Source organism: Rhyacophila brunnea, unplaced genomic scaffold (assembly GCF_057557595.1).
Source record: "Rhyacophila brunnea isolate RB1 unplaced genomic scaffold, BYU_Rbru_1.0 scaffold_10, whole genome shotgun sequence".
NCBI classification, from domain to species: Eukaryota; Metazoa; Arthropoda; class Insecta; order Trichoptera; family Rhyacophilidae; genus Rhyacophila; species Rhyacophila brunnea.
Genome location: NW_028232752.1, coordinates 28606424 through 28628424, shown reverse-complemented (window position 1 = coordinate 28628424; position 22001 = coordinate 28606424). Strand labels below are relative to the sequence as shown.

General features: G+C 34.2%; 1 protein-coding gene across 1 annotated transcript; it reads right to left on the bottom strand.

Annotated features, from left to right (window-relative positions):
• Positions 1–211: 211 nt before the first annotated feature.
• On the bottom strand, positions 212–21812 carry LOC147079059 (uncharacterized). The gene is made up of 6 exons (XM_085952994.1): positions 21444–21812; positions 16868–17053; positions 16108–16246; positions 8753–8917; positions 5194–5319; positions 212–2204 (listed from the first exon to the last, which is right to left on the bottom strand). The coding sequence occupies exons 1-6, from the start codon at positions 21574–21576 to the stop codon at positions 1997–1999; spliced, it is 957 nt and encodes a 318-aa protein (XP_085809120.1). The 5' UTR covers positions 21577–21812; the 3' UTR covers positions 212–1996.
• Positions 21813–22001: the final 189 nt, after the last annotated feature.

The window sequence follows — 22001 nt, the reverse complement described above, 5'->3', positions numbered from 1 at the left end:
CCATTCGCTGAGAAGCCACAAGCCAGCGACTATTTTGACAGAACGTAGTTCGTTTTTTTACCGGAAGGTTGCTACTGCGCTCTACTGCGCTCTACTGCGCAGACGCAGTAGCCCCACACGCCAGCGTGTAGCGTGTAAAGTTGACCGGCTTTCAACTTTTCTCGTTAGAGTGTTTACAACCTGCTTGTTAGCTTGTTCGATGATTACACTGGGCGACTTTACAGGCAGATTGTAAATTCGCCAACAAACAGCTCGTAAAGAAGCTCAATGTAATTGACGCTTTACAAATTAAAACTCTTGTAGATTAGTCATGTTACTCTGTTTCACAACTGTCATGACCACCGTAATAATATTCGAAGAAAAATAATATAACATTTAATAATTATGTACAAAAACTAGGTAACATTTGTTTTTATTCTGCGTATGTACAAGAATAAATTGCTGTATATAAAATGCAAATGGTTCTATGCTACTGAACACAATAAATCAATAGAATTATCATAAAAAAGCATTAGTAAGATCACACAAATAATATCAAACGTAGAACTGAATCCACCAGACTTCCATTAGTCATTCAACATTTTTAAAGATTAGCTGAAAAAGTTGAAAAGATTATAAAACTTTAGATGTAATTGAAGCTATTGTGCAAACAGTACTAAAGCCCTTTGAATGCTAAACAACGATATATCGTTGTTTATAATACCAGCGAGAAATGCTTACCACGATTTTGCTTTGCACTTTTTTAGACAATTTTTTTGCAGGTTAGTTGATTTTATTTATTGGAAATTAAAGTTATTTATAAAAGGGGAAATCCATGTATGTAGTATGTACCTATATACATCCTGTTAAAACTACTAATTGCATTAAAACAATATAATTAATTACGTGTACTTAACGGACCATTAGTGTTATCAACTATAAAACATACCGATTATTATTGTGTCTTATTCTGAATATAATACAATCAAAACATACAGAAATAACATTATCAAGTGAATCTGAGGTTATTAGCAATTTTCTAATCAATACAACGGTCCAAATTATACTCCCGGGAATTTATTTTCAATTTTATTTGGTTCCGCTGATAGCGGAATGACCTTCAAAAAAACTTTCCAAGTTGAGCAATGAAAGAATGCGTGTGTGACAAATTATAAAAACAGCATATTATGTGTAATTGATAATTGGTAAGTTTTCAGGCGATCTAACCTTTTCAATTCAACCTACCATGAGTTGTTGTTATTAGTCTCCCGCACAGTGTGACAATAAAAATCTGATGTCACACAATCAGTAAGAAAGGTAGGGTGTTTACAAATAATATCATATTTTTTATCAACCATAATAATTATAAACGGTAGAATGTATTTCTCGTTGGGATTTTGAGAAACATAGCAGTCAAAGGGATAAAAGAGTAATCAGCCATGTATGTACGTGCGTACATTAAAATTGAACAATACAGACCTACAAACTTATTTGTAGAATGACCAAAAATGGAACTACGAGCTACCATAGGATGCCATTTTGAAAATTTCATTTGAATGTAAGATTTTGTTGAGTTACGAGTCTTGATTGTGTAGTTTTCGACAGTGGCTCCCCCATCCCATTCTTCAGATAAGTTTGTAGGTCTGTATGTTCATTTTGTTTTGTGAATAAGTATTAAAGAATTAGTACCTACGTAATGTAATATTATTTAAAACAAGATATATTTTAAATTCACATTATTAAATTTAATCACTTGCAAGTATAAAAATGAAATGCAGGGAAATGTGCTAATATTGAAATAGTCAATTTATCTTGTCGTTTCAATAAGATTTTAGGCATGATTGTTAATTGCCTAGAACATTAAATTTTTTGAATAGTTGTGTGCAATGTGTTTGAATAAAAAAGACATCAAACCAAAATCAGAATGGTTTTAAAAAACGTGCAAAACAATTTTGTGTCAGAGTTACTATAAAAGAAAACATACAAACAAACAATTATAGTGATATGCACGACATGTTTATTTGGTCTTTTTACTGGGCTGTTGTTTTTTTGGCTTCGGAGGGCTAGACTTCCCCGCTTTGACGACAGCGATAACTGCAGTGATGGCTACGAGGCCGAAGCCCGCCACCCCGATCTGCCAGATCCACGGGTGCTCTGTCAAAATTCCCAGCACCAACTCCACGATGTCGCGGATCATGTACACGCACCACGCTACCAAGTCATCACTGCAAAAGACAACACACCATTATTATTATGTGCTCATGTCATTTTTTAATGCAAACAATAAATAATTCCCACAAATTTTGATTGACTCAGCCTTTAAAAAACATCTGAACATTTAATAATCTCATAACAAAATGAAAATTTTAAATTTTACAATTGTAAATATTATCTATCTTTTAAGATACAAAATCATGAACTGCGAACTCCAGCAGTTCCAATTCAAACTAATTTCCTACCGTCAACAATGTAATGATATTTTAATTCTAATTGATTTACATTTTATACGATTCCAGGAGTAATTTTTTGTGACCTGGGTCTCACCTTTCGGCATCTTCAGGCACTATCAAACAGAATACAGTTAATTCTCGTTTATACAACAAATTAATGCAATAAAAGAATGTTACAATCTTATTACCACGTAGAAAATCTAGTATTTGGAAATACCATAGTATGTAATGATATTTGGTTTTATTCATTAGATAAAATTCAGGTAACACAGAATTAATGGGAACTGAAGTCTCTAACAGGTGTGGAGTAACAGGCAACCAATCTCGAGTGTGGAAGAATATGGAATAAACTTAAACGCGTGTCAAGAATACATCATTCTAAGCTTGTCCTTCCTTCATTCAATATTGGTGTATTTGAAAGTTGCAACACACTATTGCACATCTATAATCTGTGTTTCATTTTTGTAGGACACTCACACATTCAAAACCCTACTGGGGATAGGCTATCTGAATTCTATTTATTAATCTGTTCTGTGATAATTTGCTACACGTAAGTGTTTCAGTGATTTTTTGCATTTCATTGAAGCTTCATCATCTGAGTAGCTTGGATTTTTTAATCACCCTACAGTTAGTTTATGATTATTACATACACATAAAGTTCTGGAGATGATCATGCACAGCATGATTTCTCCAAAAATTGAGTCATTTATAATGAATGAACAGCATGGATTTAGAGCAGGCCGATCAACGGAAACCAACCTGATGGTATTCACTGATTATGTGTCGTCAGTACTAGATAGAGGCAGCCAGGTTGACTGTTCTTACAATGATTTCTCGAAGGCATTTGACAGAGTCGATCACGATATTCTAATGGAAAAACTCCAACTTATTGGATTGTCGGATCGATTTTTGAAGCTATTCGGGAGTAATTTTAGGAACCTTCAACAATACGTTTCGTACGGCCTTTATCAGTCACAGACCTTTTACACATTTTCTGGTGTCCCCCAGGGCTCAAACTTAGGGCCATTGCTGTTCACGATTTTCATAAATTACATAGCATTGGTAATTAAAAATGCTATGTTTTTGTTGTTTGCTGACAACTTGAAACTCTTCATGGAAGTTGTCACCTTGGACGATTGTCGTCAACTCCAACTTGATATAGATAATATATTAGATTGGGGCAGGCGTAACAAACTGGACTTCAATATTGATAAATGCAATGTTTTCTTGTTTACTAAAGCCTCACGAGTATTGTTTTTCCAGTACTCAATGCATGGCAGAGTTCTTTCGCGAATATCATCTGTAAGAGATCTTGGAATTACGTTTGACGGTAAACTGACGTTTAGTGGTCATATAGATACAATTTGTAAAAAGGCGCTAAAGATGTTGGGCTTTGTCTTGCGTACTTCCCGGGTCTTTTCGGATGTTACGGTACTAAAAATTCTCTATAACTCCTTAGTTAGAAGCAGACTTGAGAGTGGGTCTGTCGTTTGGGCCCCGCATCAGTTGAAATACGGTCTTATGGTGGAGAGAGTCCAAAAGAAATTTTTAAGACTCCTTTACTTTCGGCTGTATGGATATTATCCGTGGCTCTATCCGACTGATTTTCTCTTAGGGATGCTTACATACTGTAGCTTAAAATTTAGAAGGGATCTTTATTTAGCTACATATTTTTTCAGACTTATACGCGGTGTAAATGTGAACTCTGCCATTCTTGGTGGTGTTGGCTTGTGTGTCTCTGATAATTACCTTAGGAATCGAGGGCATCCGTTGTTTGTTCTCCCACAGTGCAGAACTAACCTGTCATTAGTAATGCCAATTGGGAGGGCAATAACCATGTTTAATGAAATCGCTTCGGATATTGATATATTCCACTTACGTGAGGTGAATTTAGGTGGACGTTGTTTTTAAAATTCTTAAAATAGGGTCTTCTTAACTCATTCGGTGTACTTCCTTGTACCTATATACTTAATATTTTTTGTATTTACACATTTATACTGTAGAATAACTTAATACTGATCTATCTCTTGTGTTATGTACATAAAACTGTTTTAATAATATTTCTTTGTTTCTAAATGTCATGTTGTGAATGTCTTAAACTTATAATTTGTAATGTCCACAATATGTAAAATAAATAAATAAATTGAATAATAATATATATCAAAGCTTGTCAAATATTATCAATGCTATAAATAAATGAAAAAACTACGCCAATTTAAAGATAAATTAATATTTATGATATTTTGTTAAATAAGAAAGTAAAAATTAACTACATATGGGTTTAGATAACAAAATTTGACTTACATAATAAAGAATTGAATCATCTACTTAGTGAAACATTCATATAATATGTAATATGTATATTTATTAAATATGTTATTTGTATTTTCGTGAAAAAATCATCTTCAGCGATGAAGCTCATTTTTAGTTAAATGGCTTCGTAAATAATCACAATTGTCACATTTGTCAATGAAAACCTACATGCTATACTTGAAACACTTCTACATCCACAAAAATTAACAGTTTGGTGTGGTTTATGGTCTGGAAGTGTTTGTAATTAGACAATATTTTTTGAGCTGTGTCAATGGAGAACGCTACAGAAACATGATTAATGATTTTTTCTGACATGGATTAGATGATTTTTGGACGATATGTGGTCCCAACAAGATGGTGCAACATGCCATACAGCTCATGACACAATCAACTTACTGAGAGAAAAATTAAAAATATATCTCTTATTTGATAGCCCTATATATAAACTTACAATGGTGATTTTGGCAAAGGCACCTTCTCGCTCTTGGCATTGTTGTACCAGTCTTGGGTAAATGACATCAGAGACTTGATATCGTATTTGGGCACGTCATACCAATACATCTTCCCCTTTCGGAACCTAATGACAAACAAAATTACATGACAAATATAGATATGCAATCATTCATTGTACTGATTATTATTTTAAAAAACATCTTATTCTATGAAAATGAAGAATCTATATACATACTAAAGATTGTTAGTCAAACGTCTTTGTTTTCATTGAACTAAGACTACAGAGTTTGTTTTTAAAATTCAATTAAACCCTGCCTTGTCCACATGGTGTGTGTCTCGCCGCGAGTGCATGTGGACACCTCAATGAGGTCACCTGTACCTCGACCGCGCGCGACAGTCGTCACGGTGCTAGTGCCTGTGGACGGCTTAATGAGGTTTCATGTACCTGAAATACGCGAGTCAAAACGCAGCATGTGAACAACGCATAGTAGATAATAGTCAAAAAATATTCATTTAAGGGGAAGCTCTACAGAATCGGCCTTGAGAATTGAAAATATGATTTTTTTACATGTGGTCCATAATAACTGGTCTACTAGTTAATATAAAAAGGTTGCCGCCGATGTTTGTCTCAATAAATTCCCTCCAAGTGAAGCTATGGGGTGACCAAAAAATAGTACTTTCTAATAAATGTTTATGTTTATCAGTTCTTTGGTGTGAAGTATTGCAACTGATATGATGGATATGATAACTTTTTTGATTATGTGTTAGCCACGATATAAACTTAATAATATATTAATAATTTTTTAACCTGAAATTGTCCGAGAACTAAATATACTAAGGATGTTGGCATATATATCTACCTACATTTTTATTTCATGTGCTATCCAAAAAACATTACTAATGAATAGTGTTTATTTGTAATGTTTAGGACCTACGTATTAAAAATAATAGGTATTGTTTAATTCTAATGCATATTTTTTAAAACGTAGAATTTAGCGTCTGCCTATAATAAAAAGAAAGTGACTTTTTATTGGCTGCGCAACTTCACTTTTATACTAGTGAAACAAGTGGTAGGAAGAAGCATTATTGTGTGTAAAGCCAATGGGCGAAATAATTTATATCATGAGTGCCTAAAAATAATTATTAACATACAGTCACTAGACACATTATTTTTTTATTAGTCCATCCGACTGGCGGGCGACGCCAGGGCTGTCGACGCAATTAATTAAATTGTACTTTTTAAATTTTATTTATAATATATTTTATTCAAGTTTTGTGCATCTAATGCCGGGTCCACACTGGCAACATGTCGCGCGACAACCTCGATAAATTTTACGATAATTATCATACTTATCGTAAAATTTAACGAGGTTGCCGGCGACATGTTGCCAATGTGGACCCGGCATAATATCCACTGTGGTTCACGTAGTGGAATGGACCTGTTGTTTCTGGGGTCAACTAATTCAAGAAGTAAACACCCATGATAGAATTTATCCAGTTTTAGTTGCATTATATTCCAAAACTCATTTCCGATTTTATAAATGGAAATTTCTTGGTGTACATAGTAAACAAACCTACGAATAAAAAAAGACAGGAAGGAACATACTGATTCATCGCCATAAAAACTGGCAACCAAATTCGCCATTTTGGAAAGCGACGACTTTGCGTAAACAAATATCGCGTGGTCTGCACGTGTGCGGTAAACTTAAATAGGTAATTTTGTGTATTTTATGTTTGTGTATCATGCATTGTTGGCCATATTTTCCGGTCTTTCTTGATTGCCGTGACACAATATGTTCCTTCCAGTCTTTTTTATTCATAGAAAAAAAACAGTATGTTCTATTAGTTATATAATGTATTATGAATCTGTAATAAAATAATACACAATTAAAATATTTTCAAATTGAAAAAAACACATTTTCCTAGCTTTGAGCCGTGCTCACTCATGAATGTCATTCTTCATTTAGGTAAGTATATACAAATTTTGATGTTATCTTGCAAATTAAACAGGTATCTGACCTTTTCACTATATTATACATGTACCTACATGCAAATGTAATGTTTTTAAATAATTGATATGGATTATATACCATCGTATTATTTTCTCGAAATCAAACATACTATAATAGTATTTGAGTATCAACCTATGCTCAATTTGAATTAGGTAATAATAATAATATACCCGTAGATATATCAATAGTATGTTTGCTACGATATCCACCCAAGTTATCAGTATGTACTTACAGGTTTGATTAAAAACTATGACGAAATTAACATTTTAAAAATATAAATCCATATAATATTTTGACAGCCCTGTTTTCTGATCGGCGGACACGTGCAGTTGTTTATCAAATAATAATGTGTAAGACAGCAGACAATACCAATAATATTTTTTTTTTTTTTTAAATAAAATCTCCGATGATTAGTGATTTTTGCGAAAATATCGATTTAAATTAACGTCCTAACGACGCCGATGTCCTTTTGATACTAGATTATATTTCAATCTCCTTCTCTTGAGCCCCCTCTTAAGTACCTATTAAATATCTAAAATTATGCCATTAAACCATACAAAGTTTAGATATTTTATAGTTAGAAGACTATTTTTTATCGATTACGGTTTGGTCTAGGCATGGCTTAATGAATTTAAAAAAAATAGCTAACACTATCTGTAATATAATTCAATGAAAATAAATAAGTATGACTAAAAAAGTGTGTACTATTTTTGTCAGATCGCCCATAGCATGAAATATGGCATAATACACAGGGTTTAATTGAATTTTAAAAACTAACCAGCACCATCTCCAGATTATATTCTTAGTTCAATGAAAACAAATAAGTATGACTGACATAATTTAGTGTGCACTACCAGCCTACCTCCACCCCTCGCCACTGCTGCAAAGTTAGGTGTAGCAAATTTAGACTGAAAAATATGCAATTAACTTTGTGTATGAGTTATCTAAGGTATAGTGTGATTGATGTCACCCTCTTTTCAAAAGGGGTTTGGGTCGAAATCCCAAAGGCCGAAATCCCGAAGGCCGAAATCCCGAATGCTGAAATCCCGAATACCGAAATCCCGAACGCTGAAATCTCGAATGGCTGAAATCCCGAATGACTGGAATCCCGAAGGCCGGAATCCCGAAGGCCGGAATCCCGAAAAATAAAAAAAAATACGAACAGTAATAATTGCACACTCGTAACACGAATCTTGAATTGCGCAATTTTTACAACAGAGACAAACAACTATTTTTGTGGAAAAGTGGGGTTTTGTCCCTCTTGTAAAATTTGTGCAATTCAAGATAATTGTTGAGATTGCGCAATTTTTTGCAGGAGAGACAAAAACCTATTTGTTCTACAAAAAGTAGTAAGTAAAAGAGGTAAGTGTTAAGATTGCGCAATTATTAATGTTTGTATTTTTTTATTTTTCGACCTTTCAAAATGGATCCATACATCGTAATGAACAGTCTTATTTAAATATTTTGTGATAATCTCCTAAAGACACAGAGAGTATGTGCTTCATATGGGAAGAGATAAGGAGAAAGAATTTCAATTGAACTCACAAAAGGAAAGTAAGGTCCTTGGTGACTCCAAATCTCCTGGCAGTAGCCGCAGCGGGGCCTGAACGATCTGCACGAGCGATAACGACGCCTCTGGCTCTGGAAGCAGATCCCAACGCCTCCAGGCGAGCTCCCATTCGCTGGCAATCCAAGCATGACGAGCTATAACTGAAATTATATCACATAAGTTTAAATAAAATTTTAGTATATAATATTTTTCATTGAAATTAATTAACTTGGTAAAGCGTTAATGGAACATTCATTTTTGAATATAAAAATAATTAACCAATAGTTGCAAGCAGGGACGGTTCTAGTAAAGGAGCAAAGTGTGCACTGCACTCCCATCATCGATTAAATAAAAATATATAATATACAACCCCCATGTATTCCGAAAAATGCGATATCGGAAACTTATACGAAATCAATCATTTTGAATTCCGCGCGTATTCGAACATGTGATTTTGACGCGCCAACGCCACCGTCTACCAATGCACACGTAACTACACCAATGAGACGCGACCAATACACACATGCCTCCATCGGTGAGACATGCCAAGGAGCAAAATTCAAAGTGTACCTTGAATTTACACTATTTTTCACGCATACATTTAAAAATTTAGATCGACAAATGAGGCTAGTAGAATCAAAACCAACAACGTTCTATAAGACTACATGAATCTTCGTTGGAAATGATGTTTTCCAAGTTAATTCTTCAGGAGGTTGCCTGTACCTAATGCCATAGCACACAAAGCTTAACTCGGCGTTCGGACAATAAAATCATACACTGGCCGATATAAATATTCCAACACAAGCGCTTAGGCCACGCGTCGAGATATAGTTGGAAGCCTAATTATTGATGACTAATGTCATGTCGATGCATGCAGTGCAAAAATAGAAACATACCTATTCCCGACTTATTTATCAAACGGTTAGTTTAGTAAGTTTAGTTCAACGTAAGCCGCTCCCGGTTTCACCGATTTCGCCGATATTATTATGCTAACGTTGGTGGATTAATTTTTTTATTTTCATTTTGAGATTACCCTATTACTATTAGTGTTTCAATAGGTAGGTATCTTAAATTTGATGTACACACAGTTCAGTTCAGCTTGTTAATTTGGTACTTAGGTGCATTATGATTTTAATCAGGTGGGTATTCCACAGAAAGGCTGTTATTGAGAATAAATAGGTACTTAGGTGTAGAATTGTAGACGTAGGTGGGTGGGTAGCTTTTAACAATTAATTAGCCTAGTGTTTGCCGCATTGAAGTAGGTACCTACCTAGTTACATAGGACTTATAATATCTATTATTACGTTTATTTTGTACAGATAGGTAGGTAGGTATCTATTCAATAAGAAGGAACATGGAGCATAGGTACTGTCGTTGAATGAGAATTTTACAAGTGAAATTATTATTGTTCATCGTTATTTTAATTAGCGATTCACATCGAGACGGATGACAGTTTACATTGGCCGACATTATTAGCTCAGCCAAGTATTCATTCATTGAACGGTACCTACCTACCTATTTATAATTTTTCTTATTTGAAACGATAATGTGGCCCTATTTCGTGGTCGATTTGAGATTAGGTGGTACCTATTTTGATAGGTAAGTATGTATGATAAAAAGGCCCCATTTCTTTTGTGGTCATTTTGAGATTAGGTAGGTATCATTAACCTTATCATTAGGTAGGTAATTGTGTAGGTAGTATGTCGATAACTACCCACTGACCTATAGTTTAATGGGAATTAATTTTCCGAGTCGAATTCATGAAGCAATTATTATTCACATCGGTGCATCATCTATTGAAATTCTATTCTATAGGTGGGTAAGTATAAAGACTGCTTTTGGATCACAATAAGTGCTAATACTTCGATACAACCCTACCTTGGATAGCTGCCGTAGCGGCAGAATGTCATCAATGGGAATTTAGAGCATAAATCGACGATTCAATTCAATAACGTCATCGTAGGTATCGTGAAAATGCATTCATTAAACGAAGTTGCGATTTTATATGACAGATCACAGCACTGTCGTGTCGCGGGAACGTTCTGCGATTTGAATCTGACATGGGCTGATTTTAAAGAAAATACCGAAGATATTCATTTTTTCCACTCAATATCGACGTTTCGGCTTAAATATGTTCAATAAGCATGTCACTCATGTTAAATGTGCCGAAATTCCTTCGTTGCAAAGTTTATACCTATCATTTTTTGCAGTTCGACGTTTAACATAGGGGCAGATTGGCAATGCGCGGAGGTGACATTTATTTTTTATAACTTTTATTATAACTATCTTATTACTCGATGGACAACGCTAAAATTTTGGAATATGTAAGTATGCATCATCTGAAACATATCTACAATGCGGCCGCACGCAATGAATTTTTAAAAATCGGCGGTCACAGTTAGAGTTCCGTAAACAACGCGACCGAATTATGCCAAATTATCAGCTATGTTTCGCATTAATCATTTCAAAATCATACGTATATTTAAAATGTGTACTGAAGAGAGCTAGCCGCCTACCTAGCCGGCTGGCTTTATATTTTAGTAAATGAATTTTTTTAAATCGGGTAATTTAATACTTAATTATAAATAATGAATAATTATTATTAACGTGACAAATTTAAACTTAAAAATGAACTAATAGTCTTATACAGTAGAGAAGATTTCTACGGTACTGTTGGAGCATTATTGATACTTCAACTTTTCACTAATAATAATTTACTGGAAGTATTTGGCAAAAGTGTTACCCTATTAAAAATAATTTGTACAATCCCGATGATTTCAGTGGGAAGTGAGCGTTGTTTCTCAACTTTAGAAAAGGTTAAGTCATTTTTGAGAAATACAATGACTCAAGACAGGCTAAATGCTCTTGCGATGTTAAGTATAGATGTTCGTTTTATCGACGTGTTTTCAAAATCGATGGAAGATGGACTTCTTGTATAAATAGGTGAGTTTTTTTTGCACTCCCTCATATTCTTGTCACCGGCCGCCACTGGTTGCAAGTACAATAATATGTTTGCTACTGTTGCTACTAATTATTGTTGCCATTTCTGGATGAATACCCTGTTTACAGGTGCATGGATTTACTGCTGACAATAGGTATTATCGCGGTGCGGCCATAACAAGAGTTGCAAGATTGCATGCACAGATCAAAAAATTTCAGCAGCTTTTGAATTTTTACGCGATAGTTGGAACTGCACCTGTGCAGTAGAACGATAGTGGCGAACCTGATGGAAAAATACGAACTATGAGAATACAGAGCATTTTGACGTTTACCAATTTTGACAACTTCAGCAACGCGTCTCGCTTCCTTGGCTTGAAGAATGAGATTGGCGAGACAGTCGGCACTTTTGCATGTAAACAGCTATCATTGCAATAGTTTAATTTACACACTTATTTACCATGCATGTGTACAGGTGCTATAAATTCGTGATATTATTGCCTTTTAAATTACACAGATGGTAGGTATAATTGATATATTTATGATACTATGTAATACATGCTACAAGATTAGTACCTACTTGGGTCGATAGTTTAGTGGTAAGAACTCTCGTTCTAATTAATAAAACAATCCACAATTTGAAATCAAATTTAGCAACAATAGTTTAACTAAAATAAATGCAAACACACATCTAGAATGTATAAAAATATTGTATTTTGTACTACTTACTGATTATATAAACAATATTTACATAAAAAAAATTGTCAGACAATGAGATGAGCAAAATGTTTTACTTGACATATTTTGAGTTTATTAAAAAAGCTGAGTAAACAATTTTTGCTAAAAATACCTAAATGTAGCTGTATTTATAGCCTATGACAATAATTATTGTTTTAAAAAATATGCCAGAAACAATTGAAATTATTATGAAACTATTTGGGAAAAAAGTATTACATAGGTATCTTATTAATCTTGGATACCACAGGATTTAGCAAGATATAACTTCAGTTTACGATATGAAAAATATATAAGTACATTTAGTTTGAGTGAGAAAAAACCTTGTTTATCTTTTCTACATATTAATTATAGTTCTGCATTACGCTAAAAAAATACTCTTTTCCAGGAGAGTTGACACATTGAGAGATGAACTGTTAACAGAAGGGAAGCAAATATTCACCCAGATCGATTAATTTATTAAATATGATGCATCCCCGCCATTGAAGCATCTCAGGACGGTACTCCCGCCTCTTTCATGAAAATCTCTATATAGGGTAACTGCATTAGTCCCCGGACAGCTTCAGTATACGGACAGTTTTGTACAAATATAACGAAAATAAGCAAAGTATGAGAGTTTCGTATGAAGGATGACTCACATATTGTGCCTGTATTGTTCCTTGAACAATAACATTATATTTGTCATGCAAAAAGGAATCCATTCAACAGTATTACCTTAGTAGTGGTGCGAGTGCTGACTCAACAAAAAAATATTCGATTTCTTAAAAAATAATTAGTGAACGAAGGATTCAAAAAGTACGTTAAAACTATGATTATTTCATTTATTCACTTCAAAGATGTTTCATATTATTCAGTAATATGTTCTTGTATATTATTCAATGATAAAAATAATGTATTTTGTTAAATTTAGTTAAATATTTGGTGTCCGGCAACTAAAGTGCAGAATTTTATCTTTTTTTAGTTGTCGGACGCAGTGTCCGGGCACTGAATTTATAAGAGACATTGAGTATTTGTGTGTGTACAGTATCACATCGAGGCTTGCTTGGTTTTATACAAGTTAGAAAAGGACAAACATAGAATTGTAAATATTTTTAGTTTTCGGACACGATTTTATAATTTTGATCCTGCTGTCCGGCGACTAAAATTCAATATTGAATGACCGGACATAGCTATTTTCTAATTAATTACTATATATTTACACAATTATCTCCAATAGCTGGTACGAGTACATCAAATGCAAGCACCAGTTCATCAAGTGTGAGCAATTTAACATTAAAATCTCATCTTTTTTACCCCAAACCTACTCAATTTGGGAGTAAAAATAGAATAATAAAAGACACTGTCAAAGCACCGAGCGCCATTACTTCGGAAGCATGGAGGAAGATCATAGAAGAAAAAGTGAAGGATGACAAAAGTACAGCAATTCATAAAAGATGAAAGGAAGAGCAAAAGAGAAGCCAAATAAAAAAATTAAAAAAGGAAAGCGAAAAAGGAGATTTTCCAAAATTTTTCTGATGAATTAGAAAGTGATGTTGAGGATGATTTATCAAATAACATTGGCTGTGATGGATGTGTTCGTTGGTTTCACCTTAAATGCACGACAATGTCTATGTTATCTTATAGTGAAGCATCACTAAAAGATTTTTTATGTAATTTTTGTTTAAACTCAGACCTAAATTAATATGTTAATCACCCGTATAATCACTCAGACACCCTTATTACGTTGAACCCCCGTTCCGAGTTTGTAGGTGTTTAGACATTAAGTCGCGGCTATTGGGTTGGGGGTATAGCACTGAAGCATTTTTTTCTGTGTAAAACTACTGAAGAGTGCTTGATTCAAGCATGGATTTTTTACTCTTAGTTCTCTTTTATATTTATGATTGAAAATACCACTTAAAAACATTTTTTTTTCTTCAGAGAAGGGATTAGGATTAGTATTGATATTTATTTTAGTGTGTTTGGAAAGATAATTATGGTGACTGAAGTGTTGAACCTTTTTAAAATTATCAATGGCAAAATTTAGTTGCCAGCAGTTTTTTTGTAAGCCTGCTTTGCATATTAAAGAACACAAACAAAAGTTACACAGTTTGAGATTTTTTGGATGTAATAAAAATTAATGTCAAAATTTGGTCAACACACTTGAGATGTTTATTAGTATTACCATTTGATTTATGAAGTTCAGTTTTTTATTTCATTTTGCTTTGCCCAATTTGCACTCAAGATTACTTCGACAGAACTATATGAAAGAAACACATCGAATAAAATAAAAATATATGTTTTTTTTCAAGTTAGTGGTTGCTTGAGTGCTCATTGTGAACTATTTCTGCTTTTATTGCATCACTGTATTAACTAAAATTGTTTAAATGTGAAAAAATATTTTTTTAACACCTGTCCGACCACTAAAAATAGTACATCCGGAAACTAAGATTGTGTGTCCGGAAACTAAAAAAAACAACCATTTTTCTTAACTTGAGAAATATGATAGTAATTTACCTAAATATAGATTTTTAAAATATTTATAAACCAAAAGAATATATCGTCACTGTTCTGGTAGAAGACACTAATTCGAAAAAATGACATATTGAGTTAGTTATACCAAAATGTTCCTTATTTCAAACTTTACCGTCTGGAAACCTTCTTAATAAATAAACAGTCTTTATTTTAAAGTCATCCTTTTTACGATTACTTAATAAACTAACATGATAGACCATTTCAAACATTTTAACAACTTCAAAGTCAAATTACTCAAAACTAGTATTCTCCAGTTAGTGTGTTCTGCCAGAACAGAGACGATATATTGTAAACATTAATAAAGCATTACATATTTTGTTTTCTTCTAAAAATGGAAAAGATAATCGAAAATAAGGTGAGAAAGTAGAAAACTGTCCGGATACCAGTGCATTTACCCTACATCGTTAATAACCACTCGATAGCTCTCACCACTAAACAATATCAACTCTAATTGAGGTTGTTCCTTTTAAAGTCAGGAACCTCCATATTCTACCATTTTGAGATAATCACATAAACTGTCAAAGCACATTTTAGCCTTTCGGGTCAAAGATTTTTTCCCACTTTACAGGAGACCCTAAACACGATTAAATTTACATTCAAATGATATTAACAAGAGTGTGTTCAGGAGATGCATTGAACAATCTTTTATCTGTTGTCTTTTTGTTACTTAACGTAATTTATGTTATTTTATGTCCAGTACCGTACGTAACTCAAAATTGCTAATTAAAATACGTTTCTTTGACCCACCCTGAGGGGCTGATTTAGGACTGGAAATGGAATATTTTCACACAAACAATTAGAAAAACCAAATAGTGTAACAAAATGTCCTTAACATCATTTAAAGTGAATAAAAAAGTATGTTTATAGTTGGGCGTAGAATATAAAAATTAGTGAATGCAATAAACTTTCGGTTCCGTCTTAAACACAAAATTAAGTGTAAAACGATATCGAAATAGTATTTTAAAACACATTTAAGGTTTTGAAGTGATCATTTATCTTTTGAAATGCCAAGTTTCTAAAATGGAAACAGAGTCTACGGCATGACATTGTACGGCATTTATTAGGACGGCTTGGGAAAGGTTAATATATTTTGTATTTCATAATTCGATTTTCGGTCTTTTACTGGATTGCTAATTGCCATTGCTAAAATTGGTTAATCAATACTTACAACATGACAAACCAATCTCCAGTGGTACTACCAGTTGAAGCTTGCGTTAAATGTTCAAAATTGTCATCAGCCAATTCCCGGACATTGGGTTCCTTGTTATCAATAAATGTCTGCACAATATGCTCCTCATCAATAGGTCCTGCAAAAAGAAAACAAGCTCAGGAAGGACTTGTAACTTGACCTACAATCAAAATCTTGGTTTGAAAACAATGGCATTTGTATATTGCTTGAAGCTTTCGTATTCTTTGTTGTATTGTCTATAGAGAACTCATGTCGTATTATAGATATAAAGCTGAACAATCTGTAGACTTTTAACTTTATAGAAAATATATCATTGTCATTATGATGCACTATCCTTTCTCATTAAGCATGAATCAACATTCAATGATCACAGAAAACATAATAATGCCATAAAAGATATTATTTTCAAAGAGTTCATATATGGTGAGAGTAATGTTTTCAGCAAAAACTGTAATTTAATATATTTTAGTGATAACCTTTATTTTAAATAATCAATATGAGTATGTATCTCAGAACATTAAAATACATATTTTTATTACAATATTTTTTTAAATTAAAAAATAAACTTATTGAAATGATTTACACAACTACATTAATAAACAATGTATTTTTGGAAGTCTGATTTTTATTACTACATTGTATTTTATGAATATTTTTTTTCATTAACATGCGGTTTGATAAGTTCTTTAGAAGGTCACACTGTTCCGACTCATGATTAGCGCTAAGTTTAAGGTCTTACCATCGTAAAGAATTGGTACGCCACGTCTAAAGAACACGAGGGCAGGCTCCGGAGCCGGACTGTAAAGGCGAATGAGAGGAGAGCGGGGAGCCCTCACTACCCAAGCCCCCAGCGAGTCCACAAGTTCATCTCTAGCATCGAGAAGAACTGTTTCAAGCTTCGAACAGGCAGGGCAGTCCGAACGTGCTAAAATCAGAAGAAAGTGTAGTTTTAATGATAGAAATTTAAAAAGTCTACTAAAAATTGATCAACGATTCACGTGGCTAATTTGTTAATTTCGATTTCGTTGTACCTGTATAGAGATATATAACTGAGATATTCTTTACATAATATGAGATTCACTAGAGAAGCTGCCAACGCAGATGAAGATGTTACAAATCCTTTCTTCTACTTTTTAATGTTTTTTTTACATTGCTGTACTTTCGAACATTCAATATTCGTACAAAGTTTCAGGAACCAATTATGTATGAAACTCGAGAATCACCTGTATATGCAATCATAATATGGTGAAAAAAAATTAGTTCATAAAGACAAAAACACTCTGAATTAGTCATATAACAAGTCACAGTGGAAGCGGCAAGGCATCAAGCTATGCAACAGCCTTTAGTTTGGCCTAGTGTATGGCTGAAACTCCTCCGGGGAAGATATACAAGCTGCATAACTCCATGGTGTGCTCCGTGGTCTAAATCTCACCACAATCGCAAAGTGGGGACTTTCTCAAGCCACAATTATGGATCATATATGCACATCTCGAATGCCCGCACTGTATTAGTTTCATATACATGCTATATTTGTGTGGAAGCCTAAAGCCAGGAAGCTTGTCCACTGGGTCCACACTTAGAAAGGATTCCTCGAACGAAGACGATTCTTTGGTTAGTATGTCAACATAGAGCAGGAGTTTTCTTATATTATCTCAATGTGGTCATGTTTTGTCTTATCTTTGGTGGAAGTATCCTTGACAACACATGCAGCCATGGAAGCGTGGAGGGGTGTATCATTACATATGGGAAATTAAATTTTTAATACACAATACACTTTACCATATTATTTATATCTTAAGAATGGCATCTGCAACTCTGAAACGTTGATGAAGGAAAGGAACGAAAGAACACACAGAGACAACCCAGAAACCAAGAAAGATGTTGAAGTAAGCATTTTTTTTAAATATGATCCACCATACGCACGCCAATGATGTGTTTCTTTTCTATATAGAGATTTTTTTCCAGAAGTTAATTTAAATTTCCTAGGTTTTTCATTATTGAAGAATATAAAATTAATACTGTCGATAGAGTATACAATGACTTGATGGAATTTGAATTTAAATTCTAATTGATTTATCTTTTGTATACAAATAGAATAGTACAAAACTTAAATCAATTAAAATTTAATAAGGAAATATGTACCGAGATTGAAATTAGAAAACTTTGGTTATAGTGCCGCAGATGACCGCATAACCAATTAGCATTTTTTTGGCGGAAACAGTTTATCCCATGTAGACAATTAAGTATATTGAATACCTTTTTCTGTCGGGGGAGATGCTTTTCGGTCCATTCAGTCATTGTTAATTTAAAGTTTGGTATTTTCATACATTTCAAGAACACTATAAAGCCCAAGAAAGTCGGCTGTTCTATAGAAAGATAAATAATGTTAGGAAGGGTTTCAAGCCTTGTATCACAATGTGCAAGGATGACAATGGCATGATACTCACAGAAAAGCACCGTATTCTTGCCCGGTGGGTGGGTTTCTTTGATCAACATTTAAATACCCCCCATAATGATGCCGGCAACACTAACATTAATACTCATGAGCAGGAATCAGTACAAAGTGGCATGGATGATAACGAAGAACCACCGACATTAAATGAGGTAAAAGGTGCCATGTCAAGGTTAAAAACAAACAAATCGCCTTGAATAGATAACCTACAGAGTGAATTAATAAAATGTGGGGAAGAAAGCCTGCTCAAACATTTACATAGCCTAATCCACCAAGTATGGACTTCAGAAAAGATGCCAAAAGAGTGGAAGGATGGGCTGATTTGTCCCCTGCACAAGAAAGGAGACCAACTGGAATGTAGTAACTACAGAGGGGTGATACTCCTTAACTCTGCATATAAACTGTTGTCGATTCTGATATTCCAGCGGCTGGAACCCATTGTAGAAGGAATACTCGGGCACTACCAAGGAGGCTTTCGACGAGGGAGATCATGTGTTACTCAAATATTCACTCTAAGGCAGATTCTAGAAAAGACCATTGAATTCAATATTAACACGTATCACCTGTTCATCGATTTTAAGGCAGCTTACGATAGCATTAATCGATACCGGTTATACGAAGCAATGCGAGAATTTGAAATTCCGACGAAAATAATTAAACTTGTAGAGATGACAATGACACCAGTACAATGCCGGGTAAAGCTTCAAGCGGAAATATCCAAGCCATTTATATCACTGAATGGCCTAAGGCAAGGTGACGCTCTGGCATGCCTTCTTTTCAATATTGCGCTAGAAAAGGCGATACGGGATGCAAAGATTGATGCCCGTGGCAGCGGCACGATATTTACTAAGCCTGTGCAGCTGCTGGCGTATGCTGATGATATCGACATCATTGCCATATCAGAATTGGCGCTGAAAAAGGCATTCACAGCACTAGAAGCCTCTGCCAAAAGAATGGGTTTACAAATAAACGAGGCAAAAACTAAATACATGCCTGTCTATGTCACACCACGAGAAGTCGCACCAAAGTTAGATATTGGTGCATACAAGTTTGATACGGTCGACAGTTTCATATACCTTGGATCTCTTGTAACTCGACATAATGATATTACAGAAGAAATCAACAAGAGAATCATGTCTGCGAATAAATGCTACTTTGGTCTGTTAAGACATTTTATGTCCCGCTTACTATCTCGCCGAACTAAAAGCGCTCTTTACAAGACACTTGTAAAGCCAGTGCTCACCTACGCATCGGAAACCTGGACATTAACTCTGCAAAATGAACGAGCTCTGAACATCTTTGAAAGAAAAATTCTCCGCCGTATATATGGACCGATCAGGGATGGCACCAATTGGAGGAGAAGATATAATGCTGAGCTCTACGGGCTGTACGAAGATTGCAGCGCAGTTCAATCAATTAAGATTGGGAGACTGCGATGGCTAGGTCATGTGCACCGTATGAATGACAATGAACCGGCAAAGATGATGAAGTGATGTCCAGCAATCCAATAGGAAGTAGAAGAAGAGGGAGGCCAAAGATTCGCTGGTTAGATGGAGCTGCCAGTGACTGCCGTATTCTAGGGGTACCAAATTGGAAAGCGGCCACACTGGATAGGGACAGGTGGAGGGAGCTGTTGGAGGAGGCCAGGACCCACACCGGGTTGTCGCGCCCCTGATGATGATGATTTTCATACATTTCGATACATAATTATCACACACTAAGGTTAGGTTGGGGTAGATTAGGTTAGGTTAGGTTGGGTTTGGTCTAAAAAGAAAGTTATAAAAGGTCATGCAGTCATCTGCGGCACCATTACCAAAACTTTAATTATGAATTCCAGTTTGGGTAAGAACAGGTTAATTTTATAGTAAGTACTCCATATCGTTTTAATGATCGAGGTCTTTTGAGCCCAAAAACCAAACTAAAACCTAACACGACCTACTGTAACCAAAAATAAGTATGTTGTGTTAGGTTTTGGTTTGGTTTTTGGTCTCAAAACACTTTAACCATAACGACGATATTATGGAGTACTATAAAATTACCACGAACAATATACAACCGAACTTGGTTATTACGAGAAAGATGGGACCGACAAAAAATTTTCTCCTTATATCAGAGAATAGGTATTTTTGAATGAGCGGTCACATAACACAAAAAGTCGAAATTCAAACAAAAATACATACACAATTAGAATTTTTCCCCGAAACAAGCATGGCATTCATAACTACAAAAGAAGTTGTTTATTGTAATGAATGCTGGTAGGTACCTAGTGACTTCAGCTTGGATTTTTTACATGAAATTTCAACCATATGCGTTGCTGTTGTCGGCGAAAACACCAATTAGGTACTTAAGACACTTAACTAATGTCATAAACATAATCCGTTCCCGGCGGCATTGGTCTACGGTCGGATTTTATTGATAGGGTCGAAAATGTTTTTAATCCATCGACACATTAACAGTTTTAAGAAAAATTTTGACGATATTTTTGCTCGATGCATCCGATAAGTAGCTTGTTATAAAAGTGAATAAATGTATGGAGATAATCATAAACTAAAAATATGTCAACGAATGTTTCCTCATTGCATCCGAGATCTCGCTATGTCCGTGATCGTAATAAAAGTAACTTAATAATAAGGAATATAAGACAACAATTAGACATAATCTCAACAAATGTGAAAAAGTAGAACACAAATTATTAATTGAGTACTTACTTACATCTTTGTGAAACTAATTGTTACAGAGTGAGATTAAATCCATTGAGAAATATTTTGGAAGTATATTCTAATATAATTGTTACTGAGTGCACGAATGCAATGCAATTATTAAGAAAAGACGCGAATATTCATGTAATCATGTAGGTACTTACTGAATAAAACCACAACATGTTTCTCGTTTTTGAATAAATTCAAAAGATCATCGTCGTTAACCGTCTCCAGTTCGGCACCGGCCAAGTATTTACATAAAGAAAATAGAACACCAATTATGAATAAAAACTTCATTTTAAGGTTATTTAATTCCTAATTCAGAACATTCACAAAAGTACACGTAGAAAGCCGACAATGTGTCAACACAATTTAATTTTAACAGATTGTTAAATGAAAATGTGCGAAGGGGATATTACAAAGGTAAATCTTAAGAGTTCAAATATTTCAATAAACAATTTAAATATCTCTCGACATTTTTAAGCCCCGTCCTCCCTTTGTGGTTATTTATGAGAATAACGAATTTCAACGATAACCAAAATACTAGTGTCAACGAAGTGTTTGTTTTCTCTCACTCCACTCCATCAGCCACGACACAGATTGTCACTCTAGCACATTTTTTAGGCTATGATTACTTGAACACTAATAATTGAACTGATAGTTTTGAAACATTTGTTTTATTAATTTAAAATTTTCTTGGTGAAATTTATTAATGAAATTCC